Source organism: Electrona antarctica, assembly GCF_951216825.1.
Source record: "Electrona antarctica genome assembly, chromosome: 17".
Classification (NCBI taxonomy): domain Eukaryota; kingdom Metazoa; phylum Chordata; class Actinopteri; order Myctophiformes; family Myctophidae; genus Electrona; species Electrona antarctica.
In genome coordinates this window covers 44,326,655-44,352,099 of record NC_136798.1, presented here as the reverse complement: position 1 = coordinate 44,352,099, position 25,445 = coordinate 44,326,655, and the positions used below count along the sequence as shown (strand labels likewise).

At 45.5% G+C, this 25,445-nt stretch overlaps 2 protein-coding genes across 2 annotated transcripts in view; both read right to left on the bottom strand.

The window, feature by feature from the left end:
* Nucleotides 1–10,951: 10,951 nt before the first annotated feature.
* Nucleotides 10,952–25,445, bottom strand: part of allc (allantoicase) — a gene marked incomplete at both ends in the record, with an annotated part of 37,657 nt that continues 23,163 nt past the window's right edge. Inside the window, 2 exons of the mRNA XM_079526464.1 lie at nucleotides 10,952–11,104; nucleotides 12,667–12,785. Coding sequence (XP_079382590.1) covers nucleotides 10,952–11,104; nucleotides 12,667–12,785 — 272 coding nt within the window. The remainder of the gene's footprint in view (nucleotides 11,105–12,666; nucleotides 12,786–25,445) is intronic.
* LOC306941540 (uncharacterized protein) lies at nucleotides 14,655–24,666 on the bottom strand. Its single transcript, XM_079527058.1, has 19 exons — nucleotides 24,561–24,666; nucleotides 23,638–23,754; nucleotides 23,323–23,421; nucleotides 23,144–23,215; nucleotides 22,932–23,051; nucleotides 22,686–22,754; nucleotides 22,487–22,534; nucleotides 22,177–22,296; nucleotides 21,931–21,999; nucleotides 21,732–21,779; nucleotides 21,548–21,619; nucleotides 16,926–21,328; nucleotides 16,588–16,748; nucleotides 16,269–16,429; nucleotides 16,033–16,101; nucleotides 15,834–15,881; nucleotides 15,650–15,721; nucleotides 15,069–15,491; nucleotides 14,655–14,910 (listed from the first exon to the last, which is right to left on the bottom strand). The coding sequence occupies exons 2-13, from the start codon at nucleotides 23,738–23,740 to the stop codon at nucleotides 16,737–16,739; spliced, it is 5,235 nt and encodes a 1,744-aa protein (XP_079383184.1). The 5' UTR covers nucleotides 23,741–23,754; nucleotides 24,561–24,666; the 3' UTR covers nucleotides 14,655–14,910; nucleotides 15,069–15,491; nucleotides 15,650–15,721; nucleotides 15,834–15,881; nucleotides 16,033–16,101; nucleotides 16,269–16,429; nucleotides 16,588–16,736.

Below are 25,445 nucleotides of genomic sequence, written 5' to 3'. Positions count from 1 at the left end.
CTGTGTGGGAAATAATGAGAAGAGAAGAATTATGGACAGCACTTTTACTAGACTACCATTAAACTGGTCTATTATTTCACATGTTTCATAACAGTTCACTTTAAAGATGGGGTGCTGTGATTTTTGTATATTTTTCCAGTTGCTTATTCCAGTTGTTTATGAGGTGACAGTACTTCATTAGACCCATTGGTGTGGTTGTAATGTGCAATGATGTCTTCCCTTTGTATTTAGGGTTTCTTCCTGGAGTCTGACACCTTGACAGTCAAACGTGCCAATGGAAAAAAAGCAGTGATATAGTGATGTCACAATATCATCCCCTTGATCCATTTTTGGGGATACTTTAAACGTCCACACAAGCTATTCTTAAAGGAAAATGGCTGCTTTTACTCCACAACAGTTGACAGCATTGAGTTACTAGTTACTATGTCGATTTAGATGTCTCAAGACTTAGTAATGGCTTTACCATAAAGCTCGTACTTACTCCAGTGTCTTGAAGCTCTCGGCGCCCGCGGCCACATAGGTGTGTCTGTCCCTCAGCGCGTCCATCCTGCGGACCCTGCGGCCCCCCGCGGTGAACACCTTCCTCACGGCCCCCCAGGGCGCCTGCACGCGCAGCGTGGCCGCGCCCAGGAAGCTGTCCCAGGAGGGCAGGCGCCGCGGGTCCAGCACCATGCGCGTGCCCGCGAAGAACGGGTCGCCGTTGCGACACAGTCGAAGAGTTTTCACCGCCGGAGGGACGAGGCCGCTCTTCGTCGCGTTGTTGTTGTTGTTGTTGTTGTTGTTGTTGTCAGACATGCCGGTGGTGAGTTAAAAACAACTAAGAGTTAATCGTAAAAGTAAGCATTAAACATTATATGTACGTGCCCCTTATATGAGCAAGTGTTGGCGAGGAAAACAGGAGGACATGGTGGTGTTCTAATTGGTGAAAGATGACCACAAAAAGTAAGTTATATTTGACAGCGTCTGTTTGGAGAAAAAGCATGCGTTGGTCTTGGGATAAATTTGTACTTTTTCACTGTCTCTGTCGGAAAGTGGCAAAATTGTTTCTTTTCAGGATTCAAAAAATACAAAATTAGCAAAAAGCAGCAGATCTACAAGCTAAAAAAAAAAAAACATGTTGGAAGTTGCTCTGGCTTAACCAAAGGTTATACAGAAGAGTCCAAAAAAAGAAGAAGTGAAATATGCCCCAAGGCATTTAGCTTTCAAGAATGAAATGTCGTCTAGTTCACCTTAGAACAGTTAAAATGAGCCATGCCTTCTTCAGTTCAGCTCAAAGTGATTCTGAAGAGTTCCTCCTCCTCTGTCCTCAACAAACAGTATGCTCATGCTCATGTCCTCGCACGCGCGCACGGTGCAAATAGACTATTCAAACATAATACAGTTACCTACCGGTCCGTAGCTCGTTTCCTCCCCTTTCTCTCGTGCGGTGAGTCTACAGCCCAGGTACAGCAGCCTGTGAGCAGGTGAGTTGTCATGTGCGAGGAGCACACACACACACACACACACACACACACACACACACACACACACACACACACACACACACACACACACACACACGGTATGAGTTTCCAGTGCGAGCGGGGCAGCACCGTATGGTGTCAGAGTACACAATTCCTACCCTCATCGCGGTGTCCTCCTCCTCGTGTGCAGTGGTGGAAAATGTACTCACATGTTTTACTTAAGTAAAAGTATCAATATGTAACGTAGCCTACCTATGTTTTGTGTGTAATAATAATCAAACTGTAAAAAAGTAACTAGTAACTAAAGTTGTCAAAAAATATTTGGATCGGAGATGTGTAGTGGAGTAGAAGTAAAAGTAATGGAAATTGGAAATAGGCTATACTCATGTAAAGTAAGTAAAACATTTTTTTTTTTTTACTTAAGTGCAGTTTACTTAAGTAATTGTACTTGGTTACTTTTTCACCAGTGCTCCTCCTTGTGTGCGAGGAGCATGAGTTTCACCTAGACTTCACCTGACACTATAGAATCTACAAAATGTCTTCTAAATCCTGACAGTTTTCAGAAAAACCATATGTTTCTGTGTCAGTGGTTCTCAACGTTTTTCATGTCAAGGACCCCCAGGATTATCTGTATCTGGCCACGACCCCCATATGAAAATATGTTGTTCCAGGGACCCGCCAGAAGCAAAGATTTGAGTTAAAAAGAAGTTCGCTCTGAAAGAATATAATATTCAAAGATTTGCGCCACATTGTCACGATTTTTCAAAAATAGCACATCTGCCGCGCTATGAGCTTGTAGATCTGCTATTTTTCAATAGCAAAAGTATAACTTAATTCTTAAAACACCAAAACCCCCCTATATTATGATGGCAGGAATTATTTGGGGTTCTTCTGATTCTGGCGTGTGGTTGCCTGCCTAATGACTACAAATCAATGACTACAACATGACGTAAGTTACCATCCGCTCCCGACCGGATCATAAACCCGAAAAAGGAACGCTGCCCAGGCTACTTCAACGCTAGATCGGCTATTTTCAAAAGATTTTTTTTTATACATTTGAAAACTTAAAATTGAGTACTTTTACTTTTGGTACTTTCAGTACATTTTGATGCCGATACTTTTGTACCTTTATTCAAGTACAGTTTGAATTGCGGACTTTTACTTCAGAGTATTTCTATGTTGCAGCATAGAGGGTATGCGCGGGACATCATCATCAAACCCCGGAAGTTATGCAGGAACGCCTACTGAAAAAAACTACTTTCTGGCCTTGACAGCCCCATTCATTCAAACAGAAAAGTCCTATCTAATTGCATTAAAGGGGCATTCCACTCATTTTCAACATTGTACTATGTCATTAATGTACCTTAGAGCTGTTGTGTGGAAATAATAAAAAAAAGTTCCCCCATTCTGTGTTTGCTAGAACTAGAGGTCTGAAAAAAATCATTAACATGGTGAAACACATCTTGATGACATCATCAAGATGTGTTTCACCATGTTAATGATTTTTTTCATAATTACAGTTCTAGGAAACACAGAATGGGGGGACTTTTCTTTTTATTTCCACACAACAGCTCTAAGGTATATTAATGACATAGTAAAATGTTGAAAATGGGTGGTTTTCCCCTTTAAACAATGTTAAACGCACTTTGCCTGTCGCTTTGCCACTCGATTTTCCATTGACTTTATGCATGCGCATACATTTGAGTCCTCCTGTTTCCTCCACTGAGTTTACAGCATGTTATCCACTCATTCTATTCTGTTAACCCTGTATGGTTGATGGGAGGAGTCCCTCAGGGCTCTATGCTAGTGTGTTTTCTGTTTGTAGCCAAGTGTTGTTGTGGGGAAAGCTTTTTTTGCTGAAAATAGCATCCGACTCCGCCAGATGGTGGCAGTAGTGAGCTCCTCCTCCAGCTCCCATCTGGTCTTTCTCGGGCAGAGACGAGCTAGAGGCGGGATCAACGCGAGACTGCACGTATTGAAGCACTGCCACAGCGCACATATGTATAAACACAACCACAACTCGAAATTATTATGGAGATATCAGATATCTCCTAATCCTAATAATAGGATCCGTTAAGGGAACCGTTAGGAACCGGAACCGTTAAGAGGGATCCGGGAAGGATCCGGAACCGTTAAAATCCTAACGAATCCCAACCCTAATCTGCATGTGGACTAGACCTGAATATATAACTCTATGCCAAGGTTATAATAGTTGAGGGAAGCTGTGATGATAAGAGTGCTCCTCACTTCACACAGGTGTGATTTTGTCATAATAGTTTTAGTTAGTTTTGACATTCTTTTTAGAGTTTTTATTTAGTTTTTTTGTGACAAGACTTTAGTTTAGTTTTTATTAGTTTTAGTTGGTTTTACTTGTTTCCGCCCTTTTTAATCCTGTACCTGACAAATAAGTCAGGTCTTTGGAAAAGACCAAAATGGAGGCCCGCCGACTCAAGTGAACTTGAGCCACGCGAGGCACCACCGAGCGAGCTAAAGCGAACGAGTTGCCGCGTCGAACGTTGCGAAGTCCACTTGAGCCGACCCAGGGCCGTTCCAGTTGCGACCCGATAGGCGGCAAGTAGTAAATCATGTTCAGGCGAGAGCGTCTTCCCCCGACTGCCACTCAACTGGCCAATCACAAGCCGCGTCATTGCACAAGCCGTATGGAGTTTTGAATAACGTGGGTCGACGGCGCGCTGTCCATGACGTTAGTCTGGGGTGACCTAGATCGGGCCGAGCCTGCTCCTTGTATGGGGATCTAGGGCGTCCATATGGTATTTTGTTCCATGGTTAGACCCAATCCTCTGCAACAAACCGGAACATTGCCCAAATATGGATGTCATTTCCTGGTGGAGATATGAGCTCTTGAGCATGTGTCACCTTTCTAATTATTATATCATTTATACTTATTATTATACTTATTTAATTTAAGTTTCTTTTATTTTATTTTGTCATGGCTGCCAGTTCCCACCTGATGTCGTGTGGGAGTTCAGACTGATCCAGACCGTACTGAATAACTCCTAGCTTGCATAATGTCTTTAGACTAGGACTCAGGTCTAAGATAAACAGGCGACTATGTCTGTGTCCAGGCCAACCACTGTATCCTCCAAAGATGATGTTATGATCCCCCACAATGCAACCGCAGCTATTGTTCATCTTTAACGGGCCATTCCCCTTGGGCTTAACCTCCTTCCAGGAGAAGGTCTCTGGATTGAATTTCCACAGATCTTTGAAAAAGATCTGTGGAAAGGCCAAAGTCATTTGGTTACTACCACCAAATATGTACAGCTCTCCATTGTAGGCAAAGGCTGAATGACTCTTGCGACTTTCTGGAAGAGGCTGTGCAGAAGGAGTTTTCAGCCAGAGGTTGGTCTCTGTGTCAAACACTCTGATAGTGTTGTTGTGAAGCATCAAATCACGGTGTCCCCCAAATACAAACATCTTTGTCCCGATGATGGTGGCAGATTGAAGGCATGAAGGTTCAGTGCCTCTCGTGTTCAGTAAAGTCCATTCCATCATGGCGGTGTCCAACTTGTGCATGTCATTAGTGTATCCAGTCTGACGGTTGAATCCTCCATAGATAAACATGAACTTCTCCACGACACAGGCTGAGTGGTACCACCTCCCCTCTGGAATGGTCCCGGAAATCCTCGGCTTGAACCACGCGTGGGCGTCGACGTCAAATGCATAAAGCAAGTTGCAGTTCGGCTTACTTTGATAGGTCAATCCTCCCCAGATGTAGACGGTATGTCCAACGAGCGCAGACGTGTTGTACATGCGTGCGCAGGGAACTTCAAAGGGACGTTCTCCTCTTCTGGTTGCCACTGGGGCCAACGTCCTCCATCTCAGAGACACTGTGTTGAATACGTGCACATTGATGTGATCCTTGTCTGGAGGTTGACCACAGTGACTTCCAAATGAGTACACGTTGTACCCCACGGTCACTGCAGCCGCCCACCATCCGCCATTTTCTGCTCCCCTCAGACTAACTGTCCAGTGCATTGTTGGACGGAGCTGAAACTCACCTGAGTATCAACTTATCTGTAACCAAATGTTTTCAGACGTTGCAGTCGTTTTCCTTTAAAGCTCTTGAGGAATGTCTGTCCCTGTGATGCTTCAAGCTCTTAAAGAATGTCCGTCTCGGTGATGCTTCAAACTCGCTGCTCCCAAGTTGTCCAGTTCTGCGACCCGCTTGACCTTCTTATATCACCTTCTGACATAACGGTGTCGGCATCACGTCAGACCCAAAACGAGTCACTCGGTTTCCACACGTGGAGCTCCACGTCGATCCCTGCCCCATACATCATGGAGTTTAGGAATAACGACGACGTCCTATTATGGAGTCCGTGAGGCAGTGTTGTTTTCGTCGACTAAAACCAAGACGAAAAATGTTCGTCGACTACCTTTTTTCACTAGGCAAAACTAAATGGAAACTATGATGACTAAAACTAAGACTAATTATACTGACAATTTCGTCAACAAATAAAAACTAGACTAAAATGTTAGGAAGGGACTAGTGGACAGAGATCCAGTATAAATTATCTTACAATTGGTTGCATGCTGAAAATAGATTATCTACAAGCCCACAACTGTGTGAGCTTGTAGATCAGCAAAAAAACAGACATTACGACGGCAACAAGGCCCGCCAAAATACATTTTGTTTGACTAAATCAGCTGTAGATTTAGACGATTAAACGATCTTTCTGCTCTCCTATCCATGTCTAGATCTTTCTGGTCTTCTACCCATGTCTAGATCTTTCTTCTCTCCTACCCATGTCTAGATCTTTCTGCTCTCCTACCCATGTCTAGATCTTTCTGCTCTCCTACCCATGTCTAGATCTTTCTGGTCTTCTACCCATGTCTAGATCTTTCTGCTCTCCTACCCCTGTCTAGATCTTTCTGCTCTCCTACCCATGTCTAGATCTTTCTGGTCTTCTACCCATGTCTAGATCTTTCTGCTCTCCTACCCATGTCTAGATCTTTCTGGTCTTCTACCCATGTCTAGATCTTTCTGCTCTCCTACCCATGTCTAGATCTTTCTGGTCTTCTACCCATGTCTAGATCTTTCTGCTCTCCTACCCATGTCTAGATCTTTCTGGTCTTCTACCCATGTCTAGATCTTTCTGCTCTCCTACTCATGTCTAGATCTTTCTGGTCTTCTACCCATGTCTAGATCTTTCTGCTCTCCTACCCATGTCTAGATCTTTCTGGTCTCCTACCCATGTCTAGATCTTTCTGGTCTTCTACCCATGTCTAGATCTTTCTGCTCTCCTACCTATGTCTAGATCTTTCTTCTCTCCTACCCATGTCTAGATCTTTCTGGTCTCCTACCCGTGTCTAGATCATGCTGGTCTTCTACCCATGTCTAGATCTTTCTGCTCTCCTGCCCATGTCTAGATCTTTCTGCTCTCCTACTCATGTCTAGATCTTTCTGCTCTCCTACCCATGTCTAGATCTTTCTGCTCTCCTACCCATGTCTAGATCTTTCTGGTCTTCTACCCATGTCTAGATCTTTCTGCTCTCCTACCTATGTCTAGATCTTTCTTCTCTCCTACCTATGTCTAGATCTTTCTGCTCTCCTACCCATGTCTAGATCTTTCTTCTCTCCTACCTATGTCTAGATCTTTCTTCTCTCCTACCTATGTCTAGATCTTTCTTCTCTCCTACCTATGTCTAGATCTTTCTGCTCTCCTACCCATGTCTCCTGCGAAAGCTTTATCCACAATACGGACGGTGGGGATTGACAGTTTCCCTGCTTTAAGGGCGAGATTGGACGAGATACATGTATGATCACAGATCGCTATAGGACGAGATCCATCCATCATCGGGTCCCCGGGCTAGTGGCGATCCAAAAAAACGTTTTGTATTGGAATTGAGCTCAGATTGAGATGGGTCGCTTCAAATGGGAGCCGTGCGGCCTGAAAAAACATGGCGCTCTGAGCCAATAGCGCCATCTAGTGGTCGGCGAGGACAGTGTTAAGTGGTTATGGCCATAATGCAAACAGGGAGTGCACTGTATAGTGACAGGATATGTATCTCACGTTTCTTTTTTCTCTCAACACGGACCCTCATAGTGCTGTCCATGGTGCTGATTTCTCTTTCTTGCCCTCATAGTGCTGTCCATGGTGCTGATTTATCTTTCTTGCCCTCATAGTGCTGTCCATGGTGCTGATTTATCTTTCTTGCCCTCATAGTGCTGTCCATGGTGCTGATTTCTCAGAGGGTTGTTCAGTATAAAGGCCTATTCATAGTCCAGTTTTCGGTGACGAGTTGACCAACGCTATCACCGCAATCTCCAACATGGCGTCACTGAGCCGTGGTGAAGAGAAAACCACCGCGCTCTCCCCAGCCCTTCTCTCTGTTTTTACTCACCACCGGATCGGTGGTCAGCTCTTCGCCGAAAGCTGGACTATCAATTGGCCTTAAAAGGATCCCTGGCTAATAGGACAAATATGACTTAAAACTGTGTACATGCCCTCTACAACTAAAATAAAAACAAAAAAATAAAAACAGCTCATAGCTCAAATTGTTGGGGTCGTCAGCATCATTGTTGGGGTCCTTGACATGAAATATTGAGCACCACTGGTATGGAAACATAGGTATTTTAGAAAACTGTCAGGATTTAGAAGACATTCTTTTAAATTTCGACGTCAGGTCTTAAAGAGCTGTCAACATAAACAGTGGAACAAAACAAAATACAGCCAGAGAGACGTGTCTTTCTGCAAGAAAGCACAATAATATAGTGGCTGATAGAGCTATAGATAAAAACACCTTGTCAGTGTAGCAATACCTGCTGCAATATCTCTTAGGCCTGACATAACGGATCTTCTACATTCTCTAATTGTGAAAGAATTATAATTAATGCAGATGTTTAACAATAAATTAACTCTTGAGAACCAATTGGACAATGGTTCATATGGTTACCAACTCTCCATCATTTAGCTAGGGACCACCTAACCCCCTCAAGGACCACTGGTGGTCCACGGACCACTGGTTGAAAATCACTGGATTAGAGAGATCACTAACAAGCACAGAACAAGTTTAACACTTTTATTGCCTATTGAATCAATTCAGTGCACAACCACGTTTACAGTTGGAGGCCATCGATATTGTCCTTTTCTTTTTGCTGAGGTTTGCGTGATCTGCGCAAAAGGACAGTTAACCCATTTTGGGGCGGGAACCCCTTTTGGTGTTTTAAACATTATGTTATAATTTAGCTATTGAAAAATAGCAGATCTACAAGCTCATAGCGCGCCACCGAGTGGCGCGCTATGAGCTTGTAGATCTGCTATTTTTGAAAAATCGTGAAAATATTTATTTCAGAAAACTGGAGGATTTAGAAGGATTTTTTAAAATGTTGAGGTCAGGCCTAAATGGGTCAAATGATAAGGGACAATATCGGTGGCACCCAACTGTACGTTCAAAGGGATCAGTTCACCATTTGTCAGTCTGAAAGGTCCCTGACTGACAAACCAGCAGGCTCTTCCTGCCGTGTTCCGCCCAGGTCCCGCCTTGTTTATGTTGAATTTGCTAAATCATAATTTTTTGGAAAAAAAACCTAACAAACATGTCCATGCCCAGTCACCATGCTGCAGCTGTGATGTTCCTTTTTTACTGACACCACGTTTAAAATAAGAATTATACAACAGGTCGTTTCGAGGAAGCAATCTGATTGGTTGAATCAATCAATTCTAGCCGTGGTTCAAACGAGCACCACTCCACACCTAATCAAAACAAATAATTCAGCTGCTCTGTTTTCCCAGAGCGCAGCAAAGTTGGTGGCTAGGCTTGCTAGTTTCTTGGGACATTTGTGGCCGTAGTGACTACATCTGTCATTAAAAAAATATGTTTTCTTAGTTTTAAGGGTAACTGTTGTATAATTGCAATATTACACGAGAGGGTGTGGTTTAACGTGATTATTGCCACGACAGTGATGCGGTCAGGAACGAGACGTAGTCGAGTTCCGCAAGCATGCACAGAATATCAATACGAAGCAACTGAAAAACACATTATTTCAATGGTAGTGGATGGAGAGAAAGGATTTTTGTCCAACCACAAAATGGCAACCAATCGGTGCGAAGAGGGGCAAAACCACGGGCGGGATTTGACAAAGGGCCACTCACTCACTCACCCTCAGGTCACTCCAGCATGGTGTAGTTACAGTGAAATTGGTGACCTGCTGAAATATGTGACCATCGTGTAGATATGACATAATGTCAGTGTCCGAATGTAAATCGTTGCAGTTTGTTTATTAGAAGAGTTCAGGGTGGCGGTATTTAGGTGTCATATTTAAAGACCTCCATGTAACATTATAAGATATTATGTGAAGTACACAACATGGTCACATATTTCGGTAGGTCACATATTTCACCATGACACCGCCATGCTGGAGTGATCGAGTGTGAGTGGGTGAGTTCCGAAATTTGGGGTGTTGGAATTAGGCTTTAACCAATTTTGGGCGGGAACCCCTTTTGGTGTTTTAAGAATGATGTTATACTTTAGCTATTGAAAAATAGCAGATCTACAAGCTCAATGTGCAAATGTGGTGCAAATCTTTGAATATATATTCTTTCAGAGCAAACGTTTTTAACTTAAGTCTTTGCTTCTGAGGGGTTCCTGGAATAACATATTCTCAGATGGGGGTCGGTGGCCGATTACAACGGGGTCCTATTGAGCACCACTGATATAGAAACATGGCTTTTTCAGAAAACTGTCAGGATTTAGAAGACTTTTTTTTTTTAATTTCGACGTCAGGCCTTAAAGAGCTGTCAACATAAACAGTGGAACAAAACAAAATACAGCCAGAGAGACGTGTCTTTCTGCAAGAAAGCACAACGGCACAATAATATAGTGGCTGATAGACTTATAGATAAAAACACCTCACATTGTCTGCAGTGTAGCAATACCTGCTGCAATATCTCTTAGGCCTGACATAACAGATCCACAGGCTCAAAATGTGTCACGCCTGCAATGTTCTAGGAGCTTGTAGATCTGCTATTTCTGGCGTGCAATGCGGTCATCGTATGGAACATAAATTAGGCATTAGTGGCCAATCAAATTAAACAAATGAAAATCCAATACAAGCATTTCAAATGTAATATTTTAATACATATTGATTAACATCTCATCAACAACAGAAGTGGTGGCATGCAGTGGTGGGAGGTAACTAATTACATGTACTAAAGTAGATTACTTAAGTACAAGTTTGAGGGATTTATTTTTTGTTTACTTGAGTATTTCCATTTTCCGACAATTTATACATCACTGAATCTAACAGTCAAATATTGTACTTTTGGAGACTTGGGAAAAGTAGGCTATACGAAAAGTTATAGATGTAGATAAAAACATGGATTAGAATTGGAATCTTGTGATATTCAGTCGACTAAAACTAGACTAAAACTAACATTTCAGATGACTAAAATGTGACTGAAACTAAATGAAAGTCTATTAAAAAAAAAAACTCCCCCCCCCCCCCCCCCAGGGGTCAGGGGTTAAAGGTTGGAGGTCATGTTGACGGCGGGTCGACCCCACAGCCTCAGCCGGCTGACCCCCCCGTCGGGGGCGATGACCAGGCGGACGTGACTGACGGGCTGCTTCAGCACGAGCCCCTCCCCCGAGTAGAGGTGTATGTGGTGGGGGCGGAGCTACACAGCAGACAGGAGGGAGGGAGGGAGGGAGGGATGGGTGGGACGGACGGACGGACGAGACAGACAGACAGACAGACAGACAGACAGACAGACAGGGTATACATGTTATAAAATGCATTTTTTTTTGGTCCCCTTCTTTTTTCAGGTTTTGGAGGCGCTAAAAATGTTCCAGGCTCCTTTTTTTCCTCCCCAATTTAGTTGTTAGGCAAATTAACACTCAGCACACATTTCCCTGCTGCCACTGCTGCTGTTTGTTTACTTTCACTCCATTATTCAGTCAAAAAAAAATAAAAAATCAGCCATTACGACTTCTAAATAATGACAGTTTTCTGAAATACCTGTTTCTATCTCAGTGGTGCTCAATATTTCATGTCAAGGACCACAAAAAATATATGTATTTGGCCGCCGACCCCCCATCTGAAAATGGGGGGTCAGGAGCAAAGATTTGAGTTAAAAAGGTTTGCTCTGAAAGAATATATTCAAAGATTTGCGCCGCGATCTATCAAAAATAGCAGATCTACAAGCTCATAGTGCCGCGCTATGAGCTATTTTTCAATGGCTAAACTATAACAAAATGCTTAAAACACCAAAAGGGGTTCCCGCCCAGAATGGGATTGAAGCCCTCTCAGTGCAGCCGTGTTAACTGAGATGATGGTGTGGTCAAAGTGGAACTCTTTGGTGAGCTGCAAGTCAGCTGATTGTATCCATAGATGCCTCATTGGCCGCTGCATGCAGTTCGTTGGAGCGACGTGTGTCGAAGGAGGGGCGGAAGAATTTACACTGGGAGAGGAAGTACGCCGGAAGTGTGGAATAAGGCACGTTACGTCACGTTGCCACTCAAGTGATTACTGGGCGGCCAATCACATGCGCTCTGTGACGCACGCTCATGCTTCTGCGGGGCTTCGCAAAGGAATCTTTAGGAATCTCTAAACAATCAGTTGAGTGAGTGCTGAACATGTCTAGACATGTCTCGACTGCAGCGCATCACGGGTGAAATCACCCCTCAACGTCTTCTGACAGACACACTAGGGGCTGGGACATGCATGCAGCAAGCCCAACCCAGTAGTCACTTTGAGTGGCACCACACAAAGCCACGTGTGAACATGTACTGTCGGACATTACTATTACAAACCCTAACCCCGAACTCCCAAACCTAAACATAACCGCAAGCACGTCGCAACGCATGTGGGTGAACATGTACTGTATGTCGGACATCACTATTACTAACCCTACCACAAACCCCAAACCTAAACATAAACCGCAAGCACGTCGCAACGCATGTCGGACCAAGGCAAACTTCACTTTATCCGCAAAAAATAAGTTGTTCAAAAATGATATGAGCAGGATTCAAACCCACTCAACCCAGGAGGTATATGGATTGCAAGTCTATTGTCTAACTGGCTGCTGGAATGCTTTTCTACTTCATTATAACACGCCCGAGTCATGTAAAAGTAAAGGAAAAACCCTGCGCAGTAAGGATAAAACTGAGGGTTGATTTCACCCAGGATCGAACCCATCCAAAGGCGAGAGCTCTACTGAGCGAGGGAGGTGAGAATTACCTTCTGAGGAGGCAGGAGCACCTGCCACTTCCCAGAATCCCATCTGTTCCCGACACAGTCCACTTCCTCCTCGGGAGTCAGACTGCAGGCCTCCAACCGACAGGAGTCTGGGAAGTTACCTGTCGCACGCACGCGCACGCACGCACGCACGCACGCACACACAGACACACACACACGCCAAACCTAGTGAGCTTGTAGATTGGCCAAATATCCCCCGTTTTTATAATAAATTATTGAGATATGCAAATCCTCCAAACTGTTATGTATTCTGACATGAATAAAAACGAATCTAAACATACATACATATTTTTTGTTTCACTGATAACTTCCTCTCTCAAGATGTATGGTTCCAGACTCTATAGCATTCGGAGATTGGGGAATAGTTGTCTGGCTATACACGGGACTAGCATTGCCCTGACCTCACAAAACTAAAATCTGATCCCCAGTTTGACACGCTGACACCGATCAACTCGTTGTACGTTGAATAGTTGTCCCCAAATGAGGTCAACTAGTGCCAGGAAAAAACACACACACACACACACACACACACACACACACACACACACACACACACACACACACATACACGACACACACACATGACACGACACTGGCGAAGGTTAAAGGTGTTCATTTGATCCGAGGGGCATGAAAAGCCAGCAGGATGCAGCCGTTCCATCAGCCCTGAGGGAACAACAGGACTCAGTGACACGATGATTCCACCGCAAGCTTTAGTGTATACGTAAGTCGATAGGCGGAAACACGCGATGGCTTTTCAAGTGCCAAACACTGTCATGCTGGCTGTTGGCATGCCGTACTGCTTCTTAACCCTTACCTGAGGTCGATTCTACAAATGTCTTCTAAATCCTGACAGTGTTCTGAAAAAACCTGTGTTTCTATGTCGGTCGTTCTCAAACATTTTCATGTCAAGGACCACCAAAAATATATATGTAATTGGCCATGGACCACCCATCTGAATATATGTTGTTCCAGGGACCCCCCAGAAGCAAAGATAAGAGTTAAAAACGTTCGCTCTGAAAGAATATAATATTCAAAGATTTGCGCCACATTTTCACGATTTCACGATTTTTCACAAACTACACATCTCCCCAGTAACCAGGAGTAAATGATACCCCCTATGTTCTCCCTATGTCCTAGGTGCAAACACGGACAAGGTGCCCACAGTCATATGATGTGGACATGCCCACTAATCAGACCCTTTTATGGGTTTCTATTCAAGATGAAATTCTGAAACTGATTGGAATTAGAATACCATTAGATCAAATTTACTACGTCTTAGGGGCAGACATAAATATCACACTATCTAAAGGTAACCAACATCTATTACGAGCCTATGCTGCTCGGTTGTCAATTCTTCATAAATGGATAGATGACGGCCCTCCTATAGTGTCCTACTATGGTTTGAAAAGTGCTACGCTTAACCCATGTAGGCCTGACGTCGAAATTTAAAAAATGTCTTCTAAATCATGACTATTTTCTGAAAAAAGCGTTCGCTCTGAAAGAATATATATTCAAAGATATGCACCACATTTTCACGACTTTTCAAAAAATAGCAGACCTACAAGCTCGTAGCGCGCCACTATGAGCTTGTAGATCTGCTATTTTTCAATAGCTAAAGCATAACGCAATGCTTTAAACACCAAAAGGGGTTCCCGTCCAGAATGGGTGAATTCCGTTGGAGAGGCTCTCATGTGTCCTACGGGGCAACTTGGACGAATTCGTCAAAGCTTGGCTGCCATCGGAGCCTCATACAGGGGGATGAGTGGTCAAATGTTATGTCTATTGGAGTGACAGATGAGGCCAGTTAGATTACATACCAATGGGGAGGCAGGGGTCAGGGGGTTGATCTGCATAATTTAAGAGAAGATGGCAGCTACATTGGGATGTTTATTACTAGAATTTCGCGGGCCTTCGGCCCGCTCATCCTAGCTCCCTGCGCGTCGCAAATCGGAGGAAGGAAATTGTGAGAGCAAAGGTAGACAAAGTCACAACATTTCAAAATGTAGTTCTCAGTGTATTTTTAATGGAGTCTGAGTGTTTTTTTAGGAAAGAATGTTAATGTTAACAGTGAATGTGTAGTAAAAGAAGCTGCAGTGCCATGAGGTTGCCCAGATTTGGCCAGTAGAGCCTGCAGAATGGGATCATCATCATCATCATCTTCAGTGATGTAGTTCAATCAGAAATGGGATTTGTGAGAATGCAACAGCCTATACATTGCAGAGGCTGCAGAATTGGGGAAACAGAGAAGGTAGGGATAAAGTATACATTGAGACATCTCCACCAGGTATGTTGTGAATGGAATGACAATGCTATGTCTATGTTTGATTATCAGTTATGTAGACTAATCAACAATGAGACTTGTAAGAATGCAACAGCCTTACGTTGATGGGGATGGTTTGGGGAAGACGCAGTTGTCGTGGAAAGGCCAACTTAGCAAAGGAACAATTGTATTTGGCAGCTGATCCAGAGGAGGGCGTGGAGGAGTGGGGTGATGTGGAAGGGGTGTTTGTGTTTCTGGTTCCAGAGATTGTCATGGTTGAGCCTGCAGAAAAGGAGACACAGATAAGGGATGAATCAACCACACAATGTGACATGTCCACCACAGATCATGTGAAAGGTAGTGATATTTCTGGAAAGTGTTAATCAATGTTACTTCCTTTTGTGTGGCTGCAAGTTTGCACAGCAGCAGTTTGTTGTTGAGGGTTCTGAGGAAAAACAGTTTGGTGCCATTGCAGAGTCCGTCTTTGGGGCTGATGTTGCGCAGTAGCATCAAGGGCATTCCTGGCTTGAGGGTGATGAGGTGCCTGGGAAATCCATTGGGGCAGAGGGTGTTGAGGTATTCCACGTTGAACCGCATTCTGTCTTGGTAGTTCTCCAGGGTGTATGTGTAGTGGGACAATGTGATAGTTGTATTAGAGTTATTGAGGTGAAAGTGTAGATGTGAGTGTAGTGCGTTGGTTACCTGTGGTTTCTGCTGTGGCCATTGGCTGTGTTGTAGCCATCATGTGCTGCTGTTTGTCCAGGTTATGCTGAGCTGAGAAATTAAGATGGGAGTGTATGTGACTATATATTCAGTACATGTAGGTATAACATACACACATATGCGTAATGCATTGAGGCAGAGGGCAACATATCTGAGGCCTTACCTCTGGTCCGTCTCACTCTGTCACGTGTTTGCTCCCGCCTGCGCTGACCTGGGTATGGATGTCAGTAGTGTGTGTAGACACAGAGGTACAAAATGTTATCGACATGTTATGCAGAGATATGTAGATAGATGTCTCTATACAGTGTGTCAGGATGCTCGGTACCAAGCAGTAAGGTTATCTGAATAACAGAAGTCAGTACCTCTGGCCTCAGCCACGTCCAATGAAGGTGTGTTAGCCATTTGTGGAGGAGTGCTGCCCTGGTGTTGAGCTGTGAAGTGATGTGTAGAGAGTTATGTAGAGCACAGGGTGTGAGTGTAGTGTACACAATTAATGTAGGTTATGTGATGAAGATACTGCAGTATCTGTGGAGAAAGAAACAGCAGTGTATTGCATTGTGCAATGTGCTGTGCAAAGTGTAGTTTTGAGCAAGTGTACCTGGTACATGTTGTGCTGCAGCTGCTGGAACCAAGCGTTGTGTTGGGGCTGTTGGCGTGTGAGTGGCATGGGAGGGTCCATGTAGTAGTTCAGCTGCTTGATGCATGCATGTGCGTGTAGCTGTTGGCGATGGATGTTTTGCAGACTATACATTGCAGAGGCTGCAGAATTGGGGAAACAGAGAAGGTAGGGAGAAAGTATACATTGAGACATCTCCACCAGGTATGTTGTGAATGGAATGACAATGCTATGTTTATGTTTGATTATCAGTTATGTAGACTAATCAACAATGAGACTTGTAAGAATGCAACAGCCTTACGTTGATGGGGATGGTTTGGGGAAGACGCAGTTGTCGTGGAAAGGCCAACTTAGCAAAGGAACAATTGTATTTGGCAGCTGATCCAGAGGAGGGCGTGGAGGAGTGGGGTGATGTGGAAGGGGTGTTTGTGTTTCTGGTTCCAGAGATTGTCATGGTTGAGCCTGCAGAAAAGGAGACACAGATAAGGGATGAATCAACCACACAATGTGACATGTCCACCACAGATCATGTGAAAGGTAGTGATATTTCTGGAAAGTGTTAATCAGTGTTAGCAGCAGTTATGTATTATTCAGAAATGACATATGTAGAAATGACATGTAGCAATGCAACAGCCTTACCTCAATGGGGATTGTAGGGCCAGGAAGAACAGCGCGAAGCAAGTCTCGAAAAACCACATTGGCAGTATGATGTTCCGGCTGTCCTTCTTTCTGCTTTATGGCATAGGTGAGAGCTTCTGGGTTACCTGTCCTTGAGCTGGCAACATAAAGCTGTCCGTGACTGAAGACAGGGGACGAAAGCCAGACCCCCACTCTTGTAAGTGTCTGGCCTTGGGATTTATTGATGGTGGTGGCAAAAGCGGTGCGGACTGGAAACTGTCGTCTGGCCCACTCAAAGTAGGAATGTCTAGGATCAGGAATGAACTTGATTCGAGGGATCAGGACTTCCTTTTGTGTGGCTGCAAGTTTGCACAGCAGCAGTTTGTTGTTGAGGGTTCTCAGGAAAAACAGTTTGGTGCCATTGCAGAGTCCGTCTTTGGGGCTGATGTTGCGCAGTAGCATCAAGGGCATTCCTGGCTTGAGGGTGATGAGGTGCCTGGGAAATCCATTGGGGCAGAGGGTGTTGAGGTATTCCACGTTAAACCGCATTCTGTCTTGGTAGTTCTCCAGGGTGTCAGCACTGCTCAGGTTGGTTGACAGACCTGGTACCCAGGTCTCCATTAGGTCGTTGATGGCGTCCACGTCCTTGTTGGTAGGGGCAAGTACTGATCGGCCATCCAGCCAGCCGGTAGTAGTGAAGTTGTTGGACATATCTGGAAATATAGTTTGGCAAAACATCTTCATGGAGCACTCCTCCGCTGTGTGGTCATTGTCTGTGTTGCTTTGAATGTGGAAATACCTGTCATCTGGGATGAAGATGAAGTCGTTTGCATCGTTGGCTGTACCATCACCAATGCGGAGTGTCCATTGGTCAAAGGCCTTCAGGTCTTGGTTTTCACTGGCCCTGACTCGCATGTTCTCTGTGAGGCTGGAGACTTGGAAGTGTTGCCAGAGGCCTGAGTTATTGAGGCAGCTGTTGACAATTTGGGCAGGATTAGCCCCTTGAACCACTGGAAGACACTGGCGGAAGTCGCCGGCCAAGATGATGATTTTCCCACCAAATGGACAGTCTGGCTTGTTCATCAGGTCTTTCAGAGTGTAGTCAAGTCCCTCTAGCAAGAAGCGGTGCAGCATGGTTGCCTCATCAATGAGCAGGAGGCGTGCCCGTCGCACCAGCTTGGCTAGGCTGCTTTGAGCTGTGATGTGGAAGGGTGTGTGTTCTGTTGGGTGGAGAGGTGCTTTCATCCGCGAATGGAATGTTCTGCCTAGGTGTAGGAGTTGTGCAGCAATGCCAGTAGTTGCCATGGCAAGGGCAATACAGCCACCAGGTTCCAGACTGCGCACAGCGTCCAGTAGTGCATTGAGTAGGAAGGTCTTACCACAACCGCCACGTGCTGATATGAAGAGTTGTAAGTTGGCCTGTTGCTGGACTGCCGTCATGACAGTGTCGTAAATCTGTTGTTGTGCAGCAGTGAATTGTGGAATTGTTGCCTGTACATTGGCTTTCAGCTGGGCCACATCATAGTCCAGCTCCTCACGGATAAGAGGCTCTTCGATGTTGACCAGCCCATGGACAGTGGCCTTTTCCTCATCTGTCATTTTTTCCAGGAGGAAGTCTTGGAGGTCATGTTCATGTGACTGGAGGCGGACTTGCAGATCCAGTCTCACCATGGTTTTGAGTTGCTGGTCAGTGAAGGTCGTTGCACTCTGCTGTGCTCTCCGCTTGAAGTCATCTGTCCAGTCTGGCCAGAAGTCGTTAAACAGGCTTGCAGGGTTCGCTGGTTGGCAGAAGATGAGGACGATGACGAATAGGGCACGAATCTGGGGGCAGAGGTGAGTGGCAGCAGCCTCAGTAAGGACAGTGGACCACTCTTGGTCATCATCCAACAGGCCAAGCTCCCTGCACACTGCCTGGTAGGTGTCAAGGCGGCTGCCATTGACTGAGTAGAGGTCCTCAAAACTTGTTTTCCCTTTGGAGTGGTCATTGTGGAGGAGCAGTCTCAGGTAGAACACATCTCCAGCTAGGGGGCTGATGGTGTGGACACGGCCAACGGAGAAAGCGTTGTTTTTTCTGAGTTGCCACTTGTTGTTTGTGTAGGTGTATTTGTGAGGCATGTCAACATAGCGCTGCATGGTCATAGGGTTGTAATCTGGACCTTTGGCTGTCTTCTGTTGAGCATTCAGTTTGAAGAAAGCAGTCAACTCTGTCTGTCTGCCCTGCTCCACCACATTCTCCTCATCACCCTCGGCGAAAACGACGTATTGCTCGTGTTCCAGATGCAAGCGGAGGACTTGAACAGGAGGCTTGTTGGCGGATATGGGGAATGCGAAGAGTTTCCAGCAGGCCTCACTTGAGCCAACAGAACGCATGTCTTCATAGTCCCTAATCTCATCACGGGCAGCCTGGGCGCCCTCAACTTCAACACAAACCATTGCACGGTCCGGCCCCTTGGTCACATATTTGTAGAGATATTTGGCCGCAAGTGCAGAGATGCATACTTCTACGTTGATGTGGCAGTTGTATCGGAGGCTGAGGTAGGGGTTGTAGGGCACTACCCAACTGTTGTTGATGTGGTTCCCATTTTTTTGTGCAGTTCGGCCACCATTATCTGGAGAGCGACGGCGGTAGATAGGATAACTTCTTTCGTCACCAACTGTTGTTCTGGGCTGGAAGGGTTTGGGGAAGTTCTTCTTGCAGGCTTTGCAGTTGGAGCCGGCTTTCTTCTCCATGCAGGGATTGTTGGGATGCTCTTGTCCACAGGGACCGTGGATCATGTTAGCAAGTACAATGTCCCACAGTGGCTGGCGCCTTGCTTTTTCTTGGGCAGAGATCCCATTTTCATGCGGGTCAGGGGGAAGTTCTGCACAGACAATTTGGTCCACTTGGGCTGGTGTCTTGGGTTTGTCCTGCTCTGCTAGAATGAGGAGGATGTGCGAGTGAGGCAAGCCGCGTTTTTGAAATTCTATGACCCAGAGGTGGGCAATGGCTAGGCCAAAGATGTGTCTTTTGATGAGGTCATCCATGATCTGATCTTTCTTTAGTTTGAATACCCGGGCCACCAGGTCAGGTCGGTCTTGGGGTGTCTGGCCAGGGGTGAGGGCAGCTACGATCTCTGGCCAGTGAGGATTGCAGGTGACCGTGATGAAAAGGTCTGGCTTTCGCATGTGGCGGACTATGGCCATAGCGTCCTGGAACTTGCTGTGGTACCAGCGTGGACTGCCATGGAAAGAGCTAGCAAGGATGACTCTACCCACAGCATGTTCCTGCTCATTGTGGTGGACAGAGTGAGATGGAGCACTCCGTTCCCGTCTACGCACAGCCACAACCTGTTGTAGTTGTTTGAAGCTGTCAGCCCGTAATGTCTTCTGGTTATGGCGCTGCCAAGTCAGCCTCTGGTTCTCGCATGTTATCCAGGCATTGAGGATCCATTCTTGGAACAGTCTGCCTGCCTGGAAAAGGTAGTCGCTCGCAGTGTGACGACTGTTCATGTGATAGGCAAAGAACTCACGGGCTGTGAGCCTTTTTTCATCACCCACATGCTTGAGAGCACAGTGCCAGCCAGATGTCCCTTCAATGAAGAGGAGGGTGAAGTGGAGGGGCATGGCTTTGGGATGGCAGTCAGATATGATTTTCAGACCTCCACCACGTAAGTGGATGACCAGATCATGTGCCTGTTCGTTGGTGACAATGCAAAGTTCTTGGAGATTGGAGGGGGCATTGTAAACACCGGAATGTCCTCCCTGTGGCCTGGCTGCAGCACTTATGACAATAGTGCCTCGCTGTAGTTGTTCTTCTGGGGTTTCAAGGATTTGCTTGAAATCTTGGACAAATATATTGTGCAGGTGAATAACTTGCTGCACAGTGTGCAGCAGCTGCGCCATTGTGTCCTTGTCAGCAGTGGATGTTCTGGCGGGGAGTGTCATGTTTGCAAATCTGGTGGTGTTTTCCAGACTTGGGTCGAGGACATAAAGTTGGGCAAACACAGCAACAGCACCAGGTTCTGGTTGGAGTGGCCCGATGCGCTGGATTACCTTTCCTTGGAAAATGACAGTGGGAGTGAAGCGTGTGAATGTTTTCTCTTTGACCGCAATACTGGAGAGGCAGACAGCGTTGTTGATGACACGGCTGTGTTTCCGAAACAGTTTTGCCTGAGGGGTATCGTCAAACCACAGATCATTGATGGCCTGTGGGGGCCTAGGGAAGGCTGGTAGGCAAACCTTTCCATTCAAGCAGCAGATACTGGAGGTCTCGTTTTTGAATGTGAATGCGTGACAGTGGTCACACACACAGTTGAGCTGGCCAATACTCTGTGGTGTGTCGGAGAGTTGGTTGATAGTTAGTTGGCCGCTGAGAATCTGCGCAGTGCAAGTTGCAATTTTGGCAGCAACTTGTGATTGTCGTCTTGCTGGCTGATGGGAACTGCCTGTGAAGGTAAATGGAAAGTATGGTGTGAAGTTAATTTCATGAGAGTCAATAAGTAGATTGTGGTCAGTATGTGAATGTGATGTTTTTGTTGAGGCAGGCAATGGAAATCTGTGGAGGCATTAAATTGAACTGTGTGTATGTGTAGTGGGACAATGTGATAGTTGTATTAAGAGTTATTGAGGTGAAAGTGTAGATGTGAGTGTAGTGCGTTGGTTACCTGTGGTTTCTGCTGTGGCCATTGGCTGTGTTGTAGCCATCATGTGCTGCTGTTTGTCCAGGTTATGCTGAGCTGAGAAATTAAGATGAGAGTGTATGTGACTATATATTCAGTACATGTAGGTATAACATACACACATATGCGTAATGCATTGAGGCAGAGGGCAACATATCTGAGGCCTTACCTCTGGTCCGTCTCTTTCTGTCACGTGTTTGCTCCCGCCTGCGCTGAACTGGGTATGGATGTCAGTAGTGTGTGTAGACACAGAGGTACAAAATGTTATCGACATGTTATGCAGAGATATGTAGATAGATGTCTCTATACAGTGTGTCAGGATGCTCGGTACCAAGCAGTAAGGTTATCTGAATAACAGAAGTCAGTACCTCTGGCCTCAGCCACGTCCAATGAAGGTGTGTTGGCCATTTGTGGAGGAGTGCTGCCCTGGTGTTGAGCTGTGAAGTGATGTGTAGAGAGATAGTATGAGTTAAGTAGAGCACAGGGTGTGAGTGTAGTGTACACAATTAATGTAGGTTATGTGATGAAGATACTGTAGTATCTGTGGAGAAAGAAACAGCAGTGTATTGCATTGTGCAATGTGCTGTGCAAAGTGTAGTTTTGAGCAAGTTTACCTGGTACATGTTGTGCTGCAGCTGCTGGAACCAAGCGTTGTGTTGGGGCTGTTGGCGTGTGAGTGGCGTGGGAGGGTCCATGTAGTAGTTCAGCTGCTTGATGCATGCATTTGCGTGTAGCTGTTGGCGATGGATGTTTTGCATAGTATGTGAGTGTAGTGGACACAATGCAGTAGGGGTAAATTTGAGTGCAACATATGTGAATGCATTACCTCTGGTGTCATTGACTATATATTCAGTACATGTAGGTATAACATACACACATATGCGTAATGCATTGAGGCAGAGGGCAACATATCTGAGGCCTTACCTCTGGTCCGTCTCTTTCTGTCACGTGTTTGCTCCCGCCTGCGCTGAACTGGGTATGGATGTCAGTAGTGTGTGTAGACACAGAGGTACAAAATGTTATCGACATGTTATGCAGAGATATGTAGATAGATGTCTCTATACAGTGTGTCAGGATGCTCGGTACCAAGCAGTAAGGTTATCTGAATAACAGAAGTCAGTACCTCTGGCCTCAGCCACGTCCAATGAAGGTGTGTTGGCCATTTGTGGAGGAGTGCTGCCCTGGTGTTGAGCTGTGAAGTGATGTGTAGAGAGATAGTATGAGTTAAGTAGAGCACAGGGTGTGAGTGTAGTGTACACAATTAATGTAAGTTATGTGATGAAGATACTGTAGTATCTGTGGAGAAAGAAACAGCAGTGTATTGCATTGTGCAATGTGCTGTGCAAAGTGTAGTTTTGAGCAAGTTTACCTGGTACATGTTGTGCTGCAGCTGCTGGAACCAAGCGTTGTGTTGGGGCTGTTGGCGTGTGAGTGGCGTGGGAGGGTCCATGTAGTAGTTCAGCTGCTTGATGCATGCATTTGCGTGTAGCTGTTGGCGATGGATGTTTTGCACAGTATGTGAGTGTAGTGGACACAATGCAGTAGGGGTAAATTTGAGTGCAACATATGTGAATGCATTACCTCTGGTGTCATGCAGGTGCAAAGTAGGGGTGTGGAGCAGTCGTGGTGTAGTCGCGTCATCAAGGCGTTCTGCTGTGAAGTGAGACAATCATCATCAAGTTGTGCTGCTATGACATGGTGCTGTGTGATGGGTCCCTGCCGCCACACAGTAAATAGAAAGGTGTCAGTGTACTGGGTACCTGTGGGCTGGGTGTCTTCCAATGAGCGGGTGTGTGTGTGGCCACGTAGAGTGTCGCGAGCAGGGTTGTGGTGGAAGTTTGGATCCTCATTGCGTTGTTCTGTGGAGTGTGATTGGACAGCATGCATGAGTTAGTGTAAACTGGTCACGTGTGGGAAACTGGTTACGTGTGGTACGATGTTAGTAAATGGTGGTACACACACAGTGAAGGAGTACGTGTGTGCACAGTGTGCACAGACGCACACATGTATTGTGCAGTGCAAGTGTTTGTGGAAGGTTGTTAGAGCACATGTACCTTGTGCGGATGGTGCTGTACCTTGTGCGGATGGTGCGTGGTGTTGTCTGGCAGCTGTGTGCAAGCGTTTTTGGGTGGCTTTTGCCGTTCGGTATCCAAGGGATGATGTGCGTTTCTTCGGCATGGCTTTGTATGTAGCTGAAGTGGTTGAAAGAAGTGTTTTATGCATTGACGACAAATTATGAAAGTATAGTTATGGTATGAGGCAAATAATGGCGTTTTTGGCAACAGTGGAATTGTTAGCAGCCCTCATTTTCAGCATTGACAACATGAAGACAGAATTGGGTGGCAATAGCTGTTGTACATGAGACATGGCGGCGTGTTATTATGCTTGTAATGATGCTAGCGTTATTATTAATATTGTTATTGTCATGCTATTTGTAAGAGCATAATTGGCAACAGCCCAATTGTTAGCAGCCTGTATTGTTAGCAGGCGTTATTTTCAGCATTGCCAACATAAATGGAGAATTGTGTGGCAATAGCTGTTGTACATGAGACATGGCATTATCAGCTGTTGATGCTGTTGATGCATCAACAGAATCATAACGTGGCTCTGATTCAGGAAGCTTATCAGCTTTTTTTGTTTGTTTTTAACGTCGTATAAAAGCATATAAGTATGCGGACGTCTCTGAGGTTTATAACAAACCAAACCGTTTGAAATTCGGTTGTAAATTGAGCAAGTTATGGTCATTGAAGAGTACATCATAGACACAATGTTATGTGGGGCGAGGTAAGATGTGCGCCACGTAACGACGTCGCTCTTTGTTTGTTTTTGTAACGTCGTGTAAAAGCATATAAGTATGCGGACGTCTCTGAGGTTTATAACAAACCCAACCGTTTGAAATTCGGTTGTAAATTGAGCAAGTTATGGTCATTTAAGAGTACATCATAGACACGCACACACAATACACACACACGCGCACGCAGCCTTAAGTTGTAGTTACCTGTAATGGTGGAAAGAGGCGTAGTGGTCGTGTCCAAGTGAGTAGTGAAAGTGCTGTGAAGAAGGGTGTCGTGGTCGAGGGGGACAGCGATACGCAATTCAATGCAATGCGAGCGTCCGTCCCGCGCGCAATTGTCGTCTTTTCATGAATGAAACTGTGTATGTAATCGCGCCGATCTCCAGCCAAGTTAGAATCAGTGTGAGTGAGGGTGTGTGTGTTGCGTGTAAGTTGTGGTGGTCCAACCGGATGTGAAATCCGTAGAAATCCGTAACAAAAGGTTGCCAGGTCCTTTGCCAGTTCCGCGTATTGTAAGCGAGTGGTAGTGTGTGTAAGTAGCGTGTTGAATGGCATTGTTGTGTGCTTGTTTTCATAGACGTGGCAACAAATTAGTAAGAGTAGGCAATGGGAAAAAAGGATGCAGTGTTGCCAGGTCCTCGAGTTTTAAGCGTGTTGTAGTGTGTGTGAGGAGCGTGTTGTTTTCTGGGCTTGTTTGCATAGACCTGGCAACAGTGGCCCGTGTGTGAGTGCGGGGGTGTCGGTGCTTGTGGCGTGTTTGTGTTTGTTATTGATATTGATATTGTGTGCGAGTGTGGACGGGAGGCGGCTGTAGTGTCAGTGCAATGAAAATTATTATACTCAATAAGAGCCTTTCTCGGCCCCACCCTTCTCCCTTTGTTTATATTGTGTTTAGTTTCCAAGATGGCCGCAGCACCAGGAGGGGGTGGGGCGGAGGTGAGCGGGCGGGGTCGACCCTATGCCCTTACTGAGCTGCATTCAAGACACATGCCTTGTGTCTGACACCTGACTTGTGTCTGAACACAGCTTAGATGGATGTGTTATGTTTGGTCAAACCATATGGGCTTCCATTGGAAATGCATTGGAGCG

What these genes read in the sequence shown, in the direction of transcription:
- LOC306941540 (XM_079527058.1), bottom strand. Translation starts at nt 23,740, where the DNA reads ATGCCGAAGAAACGCACATCATCCCTTGGATACCGAACGGCAAAAGCC. An exon ending in TGCAGCACAACATGTACCAG is followed by an intron (nt 22,000 to 22,176) that starts GTAAACTTGCTC and finishes ATCACTTCACAG; the next exon opens with CTCAACACCAGGGCAGCACT. An exon ending in CAGAAAGAGACGGACCAGAG is followed by an intron (nt 21,620 to 21,731) that starts GTAAGGCCTCAG and finishes TTAATTTCTCAG; the next exon opens with CTCAGCATAACCTGGACAAA.